Below are 14,205 nucleotides of genomic sequence, written 5' to 3'. Positions count from 1 at the left end.
TCTTCCTGGATAATGTTTGAGTCTCTTGAGAAGCCTGTTAAAATGATAACTGGTTACAGCATGTTTTGTTAAATATTTGCCAATGGCCAGGAATACTCAGCCAGCTTCGATGTGAATGAGAAACTTAATAATCCATGAAGGGTTTTTTAATATCTTTAATTTACATTACATTGGGTTCATAAATTAGGGAGAAAAGTGTTAGTTATGGTTTTCTTCCTGGTGGTGAGTTAGAATACACCAGCTGTGACACACCATTTACAGAGATGGCTGGAGTCATTGTATATCAAAGCTGAAAATGATATTGACCCTATCAATGCAATTATACCCTTTGGTAATCCTTCTTGTGAGGGTTTCTTACATGTGTTACAAGAGCTGTCTCACTGTGTTGCAGTAATGTACAGGAACACGTCGAGACAAAATGATCGATTATTAGTCCTGGTGTTTGTAATTTGATCTGTGCAGCAAGTGTTAGCCAATAATGATTTGTTTTCTTTCCCTTACTCACTTACTGACATTTTTCATTGTCTTAGTGTCCAAAATTCCAAATCTGGAATGTCGTGCTATCAAGTCTGAGTCTGCTTTATCTAACCCAAATGCAAATCCATAGTATAAAACCATATTAGTGAGGTCTGAAACTGAAAACAAATTCAAATCAGTATGTTTCCAAACTCAAGCCTTCATACCCTGTCACATGCAAACACCGAAATAAATCTTCAGGGCTGTCCACTAGACTGTGAGTCTGGCACAGAGATTGCTCAGACAGTAGCTCTAGACATCTTGAGAACAGAAACCTCCTTACAGGGTAAATATGCAGAGTTTTCATATATCACTCAGAGAGGAAATAAAATTTAACATATTGCAGTGATTTTGGTTTGCTGATAAAGCATGCCTGAGGATAATGGTCAGGTGGTAGAGTTGGTTTGCTTTCTGTGTGTCTGCCAGTCTGGGATAGATTGTCTTCTGCTTGGGTTATTTTACTGAGTACAGGATACCTCTCTAAAGCATGTGCAGTCTCTCAAAAGAACAAATCTTTCTAATTCAATCAGCTTATATAATATTGTTTGTTGTTTGAAATAGCAGTTCCTTTTAAATAAACTTGCAGGATTTATTGCCATGGAGCCAACTCAAACACTGAGAATTGATTCTTTAAATTGTTAGTGAAATGTATGGCCAGTCAGGCTATGATGATTAAGCCTTGAGAGCTCTAGGATACTCCTGAGTAAGTTTTGCATTGCAGAGGTTTGAAAAGCCTGTGGCTCTCCCCTGAGAATTTTCCTTTGGTTCTCATGCTGGGAGATGTGTTGTTTCAGAAATTTTAGAAATTGCAAGAAATTCAGCTTCCCAACTATGTGGGCATTTTTCCTTATTTGTGGGTATAACAAACCCTGTGAATACTCTGTTCTGTCTCTGTATGTGGATATGCAGTTTTAGTGCTGCATAGCTGAACAGAGAGGAATTTGTAGAGGAATCAGAGGGGACAAGCTGAACAACAGAACAAATTAAATAACTGAAATAAATGATTTTGCAGGAGTTAAGATGACAAGGGCCCTATCTTTGTGAGGGAGAACCCATTTCTTGAAGTGCCAGATTACTGAGAATTGTTTATTCTTTCTTATTTTAAAATCTGGGATCACACAGAATCAGAACCTGATTGTAGTATAAGGAGTAAGGCAGGTCCGTTAAGACAGAAAAAAGACAGCACATGGTGATTATGAAACCTGAAAGAAATACTGCGATGCATGAGAAAGACTTTGTTTATTTTGCCTTAGATTTTTATTTTTTTTCCCTAGAAATGGAGTTAGTTCACTTCCAGTCCCAGTAGGTTTTGATCAATAAATTATTGCCTCAGGAACAAGCTGTTTACCTGTGCTTTCCTGCAGCAGTGTTAGATACTCCAGATTTAGCTGTTATTTGAGCTACACCTGTGAATCCTGGGGAGCTAGGAAAATGGATTTTTCTTCATGTGTTCTGTAAAAGAAATGCTTTCTTCCTTTTGTTTCTTGGGAGGTGTGGTCTACAACATCAACTCTTTTGTGGACTCTAGGATTGAAATCTTAGAAGTCCCCTTGGTAGGACTGATCTTTAACTTTGAGATTTAAAACCTCTTAAAAGTTTACGTAAATAGAAATGTAGAGGAGATTCAGTATATTTTAGAGACTTGATAATAAATATAAAAGAAAACAAACAAACAACCCAGCCTTAGTCGACAGACTATGGAGATTTCATATTTGACACCTGTTACCAGCTGCTACCTGTCTGTGAAGGATTGTAATTTTATCAGAATTTCTCACATTGTAAATGACAAGATCTTCCTCCCACCACCACCATCTCAATTCCTCCCTCTTCACTTGCTGAGGACAGAAAGGTTATTATCTGTAGTATGCTTCATATGTGCATCACTGTTCTTCTTCATACCTGAGTTTAAAAGGGGGGAAGATTGTCTTCTAGGTGGTTAATCAAACCTCAGAGCCCCTGAAACTTCTTGTAGCTTTGGTAGGATTGTGTGCAAAATCATGTAGCTCAAAATTCATGGGACGAATTGGACTTCTGCCTGTATTTACATACTTAAATACCTTTTTAGATCTGTCCCTGTCCCTGTGACAGATTCCCAGTCTCATATTTGAAGCTGCAAATAATTAGAAATTAGATGATATTTCACTGCCTCACTGGGATATTGTGATACAACTGCATACTGTGAAAATATCTAAAATGGAGAGGTTAAAAAGTGCCTCACAGTGAACTACTCTTGAAAGAAGCTATTGATGTCTGACAGAGCATCCATTCATTTCACATTTTTCTTCACATATGTCCTGGTACAAGAAGGTAATGCATGTTTATGAAAAGAAAAAAAAAAATTATTGTGACATCTGTGCATAAAACTTTTCACAGAATAGAAAATGATGAAACAGTCTCTATAACTCTACAGTGATCAAAATTCAATATTGTTAATATAAACAGTTTTTATGGTAATAATAGGAGATTTGCAAGGAAGAGGGATTCATTTATTGCAAAGAGATGCTTGACCTCTGCTACTTCATAATCCATTAGAGCTAAGGTCCACATAAACTGGCTTTCTTTCTGTTTTACCTGGAAGGCATTATTTTTTCAATAAATACAAAAATCAAGTCAATATTTTTAGAACTAGGATAATTGCCACTTTAAATGGACTAATCTTTGCTCAGAAGTTGTCTGACACTTATATCCAATGTCAGCAGGAAAGAAATAATTAAGATATATGCTTCTGGTAATTGATCAGCAACATTTGAATGGGTCACATAAATAATAGACTAATCAAAGTATTGTCTAACCATTAAAAAAAATACATGCCCTACTGCATGTACATTTATTTAAATTAACGTTGCTGTCAGAATTTATGAGAAATTTTGAAAGAGGATTTCATTTTCACCTTATGGTTAATGCTCTCATAAATAATAATTTGTCAATTTATAGGATAAGGTATCCTATTAAATTGTTCAGTGCACCTCTTTAAAACAGAGGTGTGCATTTACTGTTCTGGGCAATTACTCTATGGATAAAACACAAATTTCAAATCTCATTTTCATGTCTGCCAAATCCTACTCTAAGTCATTTCTGTTCTAATGAGAATTAATTATATTAATAATCTAATGTTATACAGAAGAGGCCAGGGACTTTTCTTGTATATGCAGTATCATGCAGTGTTTTTCTACATAAAGTATTTTATTAGTATCTCATTGACAACTAACATTATCTAAAAAGTAAAAAAACCAAAACCAGCTCTTCCAAAAAAAATCAGATATTTAAAAAATACATTGGAAATTGGGTTCTGGTTCTTATTTAAGGCCATGAAAATGATATTTGCTAATCATTTACAAAGTGCTGATCTATCATTGAGTTGAACATGAAGAAACTTCAGTCTGATAGTTTGGGGTAGGGCTATACCTACCTACAAGCAACTTCCATTCTTCTCTACTCTTTGCTAAAATCACTTTAGCTTTGTATTGATTGTATGAGGGAGAAATACACTATCAAGCTGAATATTTGAGATTAAATGAAAGGTTATATTTCTCTTGAATGGTAATTTGAGCGTGCTTTTTTGTGGGATCTTTTACATGCAAACTAAAATATGCGCAATGTGAAAGATATGCTGTTGCACAGTCTTTGGATTCTTTATGCCCATTTCAGGTTGCCACAGTCAAGGCTGCTATTTAGTTCAAAACTATCCCATATATATTCTTCAGGCTCCACTAGTACTCATTAAAAAGTGCTGTGACAACCTGGCTTCAGCAGAGTCCCTGCATGGAAATAACCACTCTTTTCATCAGCAGTCACTGTCATCTGCTATGTGGTCCCTGGGCTGAACTTCTCAGTCTCTGTGTAGCGTGGCTTTTTTTTACCCCCCTGGACAAGAAAGTAGGGCCTCTGCATGTGTTTAACCCCACATTTTTGCAGAATACTAATATTTCTGCTTTTAATTGACTGCAGTTTTATAGGAGAGTGTGTCCCAGATGTGATTGCTGTAAAATGAAAGAGCACCAGTGTTGGACTTGAATGTTTCTCATCCAATTACCAATTGCCCCTTCATTTTATTTTGAAAGTTTTTTTTCACTTGAGTATGGGGTTTCCAAATGATTCTGGTAATCCTGGATTTTTTCCCTTGTTTTTACAGGTGACCTGTAACTGTTTCACCATCAGTAATGGAGAGATGCAGGATGTTGGTGTTGGCCTGTATCCCAGGTACTGTGGACACTGTTTGATTCACAGGCAAAATCTGTGTTAGTTTTTTTCTTTTTCTCCTAGGTAGCTGTAGGGACCATCAAAGCAGCAGGTAACATGTCTAAACAAGAAACTGGGAAATGCAAATAAATTAAACAATAATAAAAATGTGATTGAGTTGAAAGCATTCTTAATAGTCCTGATTATAGAGTTAAAACAGTTTAAATAAGGTATGTATTTATATTTTATTTTTATGGAGATAGTAGTTTTTTCTAAGAATAAATGCTGACATAAAAGAATGTGTGCCTGGGACTAGTAGAAGGAAACCAGTTCAACATTGCTTTAGAATACAGATTATTTGCAGCCAGGAGCCTTCTGAATGGGCAGTTAAAAGAAAAAGATTGAACATATTTATTAGTAAATTGCCATAACTAAGAAACCAGTAAGGTGAAAAAATAAGCCCCTTGAGAGATGGATCTTAATATTTGAATTTCTTATATGTATTAGGTAAGAAGTATGTACCAGGGAACATTTTGCCTTCATAGAATTACTTACCTGTAATTATTATGTGGAAAACTAGTATGTATAGTTCAAAATCAAATTTACCATCTCAATTTTTTATTAATGCACAACTGAACCATGTTGTCAATACCTCAGTGGGCCTGTCACTGTTGTTTCTTTTTTCTACTAATGTCATGTGTAAGATTTGACAAAGGACACTTATTATCTTGAGGCCTGCCTTGTGGTATAAGGGAAAGGTAGTTAGGAGGACATGGGAATTAGTATTATGAAAAATACAGAACAGCCATTTGATTTCATAGTGGAGTGGAAACAAATCCTTTCACATACTTGGGAAAAATGTAGCGTTATTTTGGAGCATTATTATTAGAAAAATAATTTATTTTGGTAGAAAAAAGCCCCTGACTGTGAAGAAAGTGGCTATCTATGTTCTGTGATAATGTGCTGCCAAGGGATGCAAGAGACTCATTCCCAAGTCAGTTCAGAGCAGTTTGAGTTTTGCTGTAGCAAATCACTCTGAGCTGGGAAAATTGTGAACTTATATCTGTGGTTCCCAAAAGCTTAGATAAATACCCTTCCAGATGAATTCATATGCTTCCAGATGAAATTGTCATCAAACCCACTAGTGTTTCCACAAGATGAAATTTGATTAAAAGTGCTTAGTTTAGTCTCATTAAGAGGTTGTATATTGTTGCATGGCTTGATATTTTTCACATCCTAATATATTTTAAAACAGATAAAAACCTGTGGTCCTTCTCTGCACCACCTTGCCAGCAGCTTTGGGAGTATGCCCAGTGATCTCACAATAAGTGAAATGGATACTTACTCCTACTGTACATTACTGGGTTCATGCGGAGATTAACCACAGATATCACTTATTAGACCAGAAAGGATATCAAAAGAGTCAGGTTCCTGTTGACAGCTCCTTTAAGAGTCAAGAACTGAATAAACATGGTTTGATGCAGGGCATTAACCCTTGGCAACATCTTATATTTTGCCAAGGACAGTTGGGATTTTTAGTTGCTGAATCAGGCAGACAAGGAAAGCAAATAGAGGCAGCCAGGAGCTGGATAAGCCAGAAATTCTCCTTCCAGCTTGATGATGCCAGAATTGTACTTTCGATGGGTCATTCCCATAGGGGAAGAACCATCAGCCCTGCTTCTGCTATGGGACTGATGTTGGCCTGGCAAAGTTGGTTGTTTCTCAGCTAATGAAACATGGGACTCAAAAGTACATAGTGGATGTTGTTGATGTTGTTCTTAACAGTCTCCTTCAAAAAAGGGGGAAAGGCACGTCTGTGTCAGGAGATCCACCAGTGTGTGTCTATTGGGGGTGGCAGCAGCTCTCCAATGAGCTGTGCTGCTTCAGCTGTCACATGCCACTAGAACAGAGGCTGAACCAAAATACGCGTAAAACAGAGTCAATGGCTGTATCTCTTCTTTCAAATCTGTACACCAAGTTCTTTGGTTTTGGGACATAGTATACTCCATTTTCTGCTTGATATGAAATACAGGTTGATTGCTGTTCCTTTGAGCTGTGATTCCACTGACCGTCAGGGTGACTGAAAAGGTTAGTGCCCTGAAACCGAGCTGAAGCAGCAGAAATAAAACACAGTCCCAAGGTACTAACCTTTTATTCTGAACTGTCCAGGTTGCCTTGTTCCCTGCTTGCCTGCCTTGTCCTTTCCCCTGAGTCAGGCCTCTCTTGGGAGTCAGGGGGAGGCCATTGTCTCCCTCCTGCCCCAAGTACACAGAAGGCAGAAACACGCAAAAAGATCCAGGCATGGCTCCTATTAGCAATGAATATAAATCTTCTAAGCATTAATTTTCCTCTCCTGACCAAGAGCAGCTGATTTACCAGGGATTTTATTTGTTTCATAACTTAATTGCTTGATACTTCAGATGTAATCATGTTAGCTACTTTTAAATGATTAAATGGGAATGGCAGTGGAGGCTCCTCTGTAAAGTTCTTTCTCTCTCTTTCTCCCCCTCTACCACCCCTCACAGCATGTCTTTACTGAACCACAGCTGTGACCCAAACTGCGTGATTGTTTTTGAAGGATACCAGCTTTTACTTCGCTCTGTCCGAGAGATCCAGATTGGTGAAGAGGTAATTAACTTGTCCTCCCTTCCATCACAGACACCTGCAACAATGACATCTCCCTAAATAAATTCCAGACTGCAGGGCCACCAGCTTAATATTTTGATGATATATTGATGCCAGTTTCTAGCACATAGCTATCAGGGGGAAAATGATAAATAGAATCATCTCTTCACACTGCCTGGGCCCCATAATCATTACTTCTCATAAATCACTAGCAGTCTTGATAAATTCTTGTTCATCCTGTCCTCCTCTAGGCACTTCATTTTGTTTGTATTTGAACGTCTTTACCCTGATGGAAGCACTTACAATACTTCTGGGTGGAATGCAGTGTTCACTAAGTCATTGCAGCAATAAGCATTTATCAGGCTGCAACCATACCGTTGTAGTAAACCTTACATTGACAATGAAAGTAGCAGGACAAAGTTTGTTTTCTTGTCCATTTCACTAGAAAATACTTCAAAACACCCGTTTCAAGAGATTTCTGATTTGATCTAAGATATTCTCATCTTTGTTTGAATGACAGCATTTGTATTACTTTGAAAATAGTAATTTGTGGCTAGGTAAGCATGTCAAAGTAAACGTATTTTGCAGCAGTATTGAATTGCTTAGTAAGGCTTGCAAAGACTGTGTATATATGTAATTTTGCATGCACCAATAACCTATGCAATCCTAGCTGTTGGTCATTTCAAAATCATGACCAAATGTAAATATGGTTCATGCCCATGCTTCAAACACTGGGAAGATCAAGGGCATACATATTCTAATTTAGAAGTAGTATCTCTTTTCCTCCCTATGAAGTGTTTTCTTCTTTAATGTATCCTTTCTCTAAGATAGTAGGCCATCAACTTTCCTCTTGGCTTCCCAGTTCACCAAGATGGGTTGTTCATTTAGAAGTACAGTAGATTTTAATGTTTTCCTAGGATGCATTTGGGTTAATAATTAGAGTTCTAAATTCTGAAGCTGTCTTATTTTTATGTACATGGATATATTTTTCTAGGTAAATTTGATAAAGCAATTCTTTGTAACAAGTGGCTTTTACAGAGTGGGAGAGGCCCTCAGGTGGCCCTGGGTTGTTCTGGAGTGAGAAGTGAGGTAGAATTCCCTTGTGGGTATGACCACTGTGCAGACTGCGCTACAGTTGTGAAGGTATGACCCAGATTTTAGACTTAGTGGTCTGTAATGCACAGAAGTCTCTAGGTTAATATCAGTGATGAAACCGATATGGTGTAAATTACAAGTCACTTGTAAGGCAATCAGGAAATAAATATATGTTACAAAGCAGGGTATGTAAGACCAGTTTGTTTGCAGTGACATTGGCAGTTGTATGAATACAGGTGTTAAAATGACTGCACCTTATGTGGGCATATTATATTTTCTAAAAAACTTTGCCTCCAATGAGGCAGTAAAATAAAGACAGAATTTTTCAAAGAGCTCAGGTTCTGGTGTCTCTGCTGCAGCTAATGCTTCTAGTTTTGATACTGAATGGAAAACTTACTGTGTTAAACCGGGTGCCCTCTTGACTTACCTAGAAATAAAACTCTTACTCTGAAGTACTTGCTCCATTGAATAAGGATGAAAACAGGCAAAAGTGAGCAAGATACAAAGTGAACATTAGTTTAGAACTGTTATGGGAAGAGGAAGGAAAAGAAAATTATTATGAGAGTATGCACAAGTCATCAGTTTAATATTAATTTTCAACACCCAATTACTTTCCATTTTACACAACTGCTGCTGCTTTTCATGTTCTGCATGGTAGCTTTAGTAGAACTTCTTTCCACACTGCCTTACTGCTTGCCTGCAGCAGGGTCAGCTCAGTTTTTTTAATAGCTGTTTACTGAATTTACACACCTACGTGCATGAAACTACATTACCTGTTAGGAGCTGAGTTTTTACTTACATTACTGAGGTCATGATCTGAGCTAATGGGAGAGAAAATACATGTTAGGGAGGAATCTGACTGGGTTTTCTGAATCGAGTGCTCTCAAGTGTAAGATGAACATTGTTTCCAGTCACGAGGCAACAAAAAAACTCAAATAATTATAAGCAGTAGAAAACTTGCCTTATCCTGTTCAGACTTAGATTTAGACAAAATGAGATCCGCTATGTAATAATTAATAGAAAGTAAAAAAGCACTAAGGCTTGTTAGAAACGAGAAGCTAAGTATCTAGTCAAGCTCAGGTAAGTAGAAGAGGACTATGGCTTTACTATCCATACAGGAACAAACTTGATAGGGTTTCTGGACACTTGCCAGGAAAGTATCAACCACTGCAATGTGATGTGTTCACTAGGCCAGTGAGAAGTAAAAGTATTTTTGAACTTTTGTAGTGCTTTCTATCAGAGTTTCTTACTCGTGTTAAGGAGTTGTTGACCACCTATAATCACAGGGGAAACAGAGACACGGGGGATTGAGGTGACCGGCCACTGTGGTCTTCTCACAATTATGTAAAGAGGGAGGCCCCAGTAGACCTGATTTTGACTGTAAGCCAGAAGAGAGATTGTTACATTGGATGTAGCCTCTGTGGTCTGATGCAGATTTATTTGGAAATAACATTTATGCTCCAGCCACACTTTAAAGTGCTCATGCTATACTAACTGTGTTTATCAAGTCAGTGATAAAAAGCATGCAAGACTATGAGAACCCCAAAAAGTTTTTATGCCCTAATAGAAGTTGTTTTAGTTCAGTTTTAATCTCATTTTCTAGGCAGATTTTGTTGGCTTTGCATGGTTTTGACAGGAAAGCATGTGGCATTTAGTGTTTTTTAATTGAATTTTGGTTTGAGCTTTGAAATTTGTTCAAATCCTAACGCTACAATGTATCTCAGGCAGTAGAAAATCAGGACTCCTCAGGCAGAAAATGTTTGCCTGAATCCTTATAGAATGAAAGTGCTAAATTTGATGGTGTTGTATATTCGGAAAACGAAAATCAAATGCAAAAATTTTAGCCATCTAGGTCTTTTTTGTGGCAAAGACAGTGTTGCCAGTCCTAAAGCACTAAGAAATCATGAGTCATGAATGTTACTTTTTTTGTAGGCGTTGAAAGAAGAGATTCATGTATAATTGCATGGTTTCCCAAGTTGAAACTTTAAGAAAACAACGTGTATTGCAAGAATCATAATAAAATACTGAGAGTTGGCAAGATGGAGACGTGTCTGATTCTTAAATTTTGCTTCAGTAACCAGCATTTATCCTCAGGTATATTATTTGGGTTTTATGCTAATGTGGTTCTGTGGAATTGCATGCTCTTTAAGGGCAGAAAGCTACTATTTTAAACAAAATTACACCACATTCCCATTGGCTTTTGCCAATGAATGCTTTAGTTGATGTTCAAAGTAACATAGTTAATTTCTATCATTATATAACTTAGTCTGTTTAAATTGCATTTATAATCCTCATTAAATGTAGAACTTTTAAAGTGAAAATTTGGCTCTGATAGGAAACTTCCTTCAAGCTTAGTAGCTTTTTTCTTCCCCATCCTTGCTCTGACTGTTATAATTCATTTAAGGTGGTATGAGTCTATGCTAATACCCAAATTCTAGTGCTTAACCAGCTGGTGGTGTTCACCACTAAATTTAAGTGTTTTCTGTCCCGCAACTGGCATAAAGGGAATGAAACACATAGGAGGCAGAGAAGAGGACAAAAGAAGTGAAAGGAGGACAAGGCTTGGGAGCAGCTAGTGATCTCCATTCATAGACTGGATGTTGACCTGGTTAGAAAGGAACTCCTAACACTCTGTAGACTCTACTTTATACCAGGTTTTTGAGCATAATTGAATCTAATAGCAGGAAGGAAGACAGAAAGAATAGATTTTTGTGGGGATTTTATTGTATGTGTCCCTATTTAAAAGACTAGAGAATTTTCTAAAACTTCCTTCCAGCAGCTCAAAACTAATTCTAACACCTTTTTGCTCCTCAAGATAATGTTAGTTGTAGTGCTGACTATCACAGCTTTTATAACTTTAGGTGATGTTACTTTGACAGTATACATAGATTGCCTTTTCTTGCACTTTCTTCTTTGCAAAAATTTATTGCAAAGAAAGGTAAGATATGGGGAAGGATTTTAAGAAAGCAAAAATTAATCACCTAGAGATCACTGGGGCTCCTTCAGTGACAGCATATCAGCTAATTTACTTTCTCAAAAAGGCAGGCAGCCTGCTCTGAAGAGGTCTTCATCATTTTCCTACCCTTAAGTAACCACTTTAAACAGCATCAAGATGTGTGCTGTAATTTCAATTGACTTTTTGTTAATTACTGTGTCTACCTGGTGTTTTGCAGGCAGACGTGAGTTCATTTTGCCTATTCTCTAATCAGAAGTTGTGTAGCTACGGTTAGTTCAGTGTATGGCTCAACTCAATTAGTCCTGCTGAGAGACAGAGTGTATTAGCTGAGGTCCGGTTGTGCTCCAAAATGGGTGCATGGCTTCTCATCAGCTTCAGAGTTCAGTTATTGCAAATTTGTATCTTTCTGCAAAATGTCACATAACAGACCCCACTCTTACTGAGCAACTGACTTTTAAAATCAATACTAAATACAAATCATAGATTTCAATGAAGATATGTAATATTTCTGTTATTATAATTCTATGAGAAGTTTTATATCTGTGTATGTTTGACACATTACATTTTGTCACATCACATTTTTTGAAATGAGATTTTTCCTTGAGTTAGAAGGCATTTAGATCATATACGCCCAAACTCTGTGTCAGGAACAGATTTTTATACACACCCTCCCTAAGATCCTGAGACCCATGATTTCAAAAACAAGAGCGCTCACTTATATTCCCTGCTGTTTGCATTAAAATAATTGATGTTAAATTTCTATAGAATCCTCTCTCTAGAAATTTTGTAGCTTATAGTCTGTTACAAAAACCAGATATAAAGTCCAGTGCAGCATGGCAGTACTGGAAAATTGTGTCCCCCTCACTTGGCAGATGAACATGAGAAACTAACCACCATACCCATGGTTAAAGAACTCCTGTGTCAAAGTGAGAAGCAGGGCTCAGACAGTGCTGCATTTCTAAGCAGAAAGTCTCGAGAGTCATGGCTGTTAATAATTCCCTGCCTTCATAAATGTTATTAAATATATATTCTCCAGTTCGGGGAAAAAGATTTACTACATTCTTTATAAGCGATGCAATAAAGAGGCAAGCTTTGGTCAGCTGAAATAATGTTTTAATTAATACCATACATCCCTCATGCAAATACCATTAAGACAACGTTTGATAAATGGGCATATTTCCTAAATATGTACAAGTTAAATGAGCCTTGCTTCTAATGAAGGGAACCAAAATTAAAACAAGTGTAGGAGAGAGACCTGAATACAGAATTTTTATGTTTAAATGATTAAATGATTAGTATAGACTTAGTCACCATTAGGTTGGTCATGTTTCTAAATATTCTAATTACATATTCCCACTCAGTCGGCCAGCTACAAACATTTTTTCAGTTATGGATTTTTGCTGGCAGGACTGGGAATTTGAACTTGGGCCTCTGACAGCAAGAGAAACCCTAGATTGTTAAAACGCTAAAAAGAGGTTTCGATGTGATGAAGCCTCATATCCTTCTCCTTCTGCCCCATCATATGCTCTAATCCAGAGCAGGTTGGTATGTGACTGTTTATATCCATAACTGCTTTGTAACCTCTGAAAAAGAAATTACTGGTTTCAAACTTGTTCCTACTTCTAAGGTTTCTGCAGCATGAATGAAAAAAAATGCTAAAAATGAAAAAAAAAAAAAGGGATGAAGCCTGTAGACTAAAGATAGATAAAGCATGTTCAATGTTGACTATGCATTTGTTTTGCAGTATTTGAACTGAACCCTGCCTAATGATGGGTCCAACAGTAATGATGAGATTTAAGCCATTGTCTTAAGTATTTTGGCATTGACTAATCTCACATGAATGATTTTTCTTAGAAGATTCCTACTGTCTTATACTGTGCCTGAGCTTGATTAAATCCCTTTTATTACTGAGTGCCACCTGAACCTAAGGCCCAGCAGGACATGGGTCAGAAGCAGTGACGTTTATGCAGAGAATAAGAGACAGGGAGCAAGCCATTGTGTGGAATGATTTTGATAGAAGAGACTTGTGAGTTACAAGGAGACATGAAGATCAAAGACTTGTGATGGGAGAGGGAAGTTGGGCTTGGAATGGCTGAAGAATGAGGTTAGGACTACAGCTTGACTGGAAATGGCTTTATGGGAAGGGAGACAGATCTTACCTACCACACCAGGGAGGATGCAGGGTACGACCAGCTGGGGAAAGAAATGAAGACAAGTTGGTGGGGTTGCTGAAGATGATTAAGAAAACAGAGTAGGGCAACAAGGTCTGTTAACCTGGGAGAGTAAGAGTGTTGGTGATCAAATGTGGGGAAAAGATGTAAATGAGGCATGCAGGGGAGGCAGAAGAGCAGATCTGGGACTGGCAGGTTGATTAAATCAGCCCATTGTACCAAGAATGGCTATGTAAGAAGATAGAATGGAGGGCTGGAAATAAGGTTCAGATAACCAGGTGTGGAGAATAAGACTGGAAAATTATACTCATTACTATGATTCTCATAGAAAATGAGAAGAGGGACAGATTGGAGAGAGTGCGGCAGAAGAGACCGGTCTGGGAGAAAAGAGCCGAAGAGAAATAGGCAAAATAATTTCCATCCATTCACTGCAGAAATCTCAGAGGGACAGCCTACAGCACCTTGTGTAAACCGTTAGTACAGACTGTTCTGCTGTAAACCAACAGTGGTGAAGCTAATCCCCTCTCTGCTCAGACATACACAAGCTGGGACAGAACAACATTATATAGAATGTAAAAAACCTGGCAAAGTTCTCACACTTTCTAATTTTCAATTATTTGTGGAACATTAATTTGTCTCTCATTAATTATACTATTTATCTTC

General features: G+C 37.5%; 1 protein-coding gene across 10 annotated transcripts in view; it reads left to right on the top strand.

Moving 5' to 3' along the window:
• Positions 1-14,205, top strand: part of SMYD3 (SET and MYND domain containing 3) — a 429,108-nt gene that overhangs the window by 334,676 nt on the left and 80,227 nt on the right. For 9 of the 10 annotated variants that reach the window (XM_074925584.1, XM_074925573.1, XM_074925627.1 and 6 more), the window contains 2 exons: positions 4,649-4,716; positions 7,221-7,323. In XM_074925584.1, coding sequence (XP_074781685.1) covers positions 4,649-4,716; positions 7,221-7,323 — 171 coding nt within the window. Of the gene's footprint in view, positions 1-2,804; positions 2,824-4,648; positions 4,717-7,220; positions 7,324-14,205 lie in introns of those variants that run through there. The other variant, XM_074925595.1, reaches the window with a different exon arrangement.

This window comes from Athene noctua, chromosome 1 (genome assembly GCF_965140245.1).
Source record: "Athene noctua chromosome 1, bAthNoc1.hap1.1, whole genome shotgun sequence".
Taxonomy (NCBI): domain Eukaryota; kingdom Metazoa; phylum Chordata; class Aves; order Strigiformes; family Strigidae; genus Athene; species Athene noctua.
Note: the sequence above shows the minus strand (reverse complement) of the source record. Positions and strands in the feature narration are given on the sequence as shown.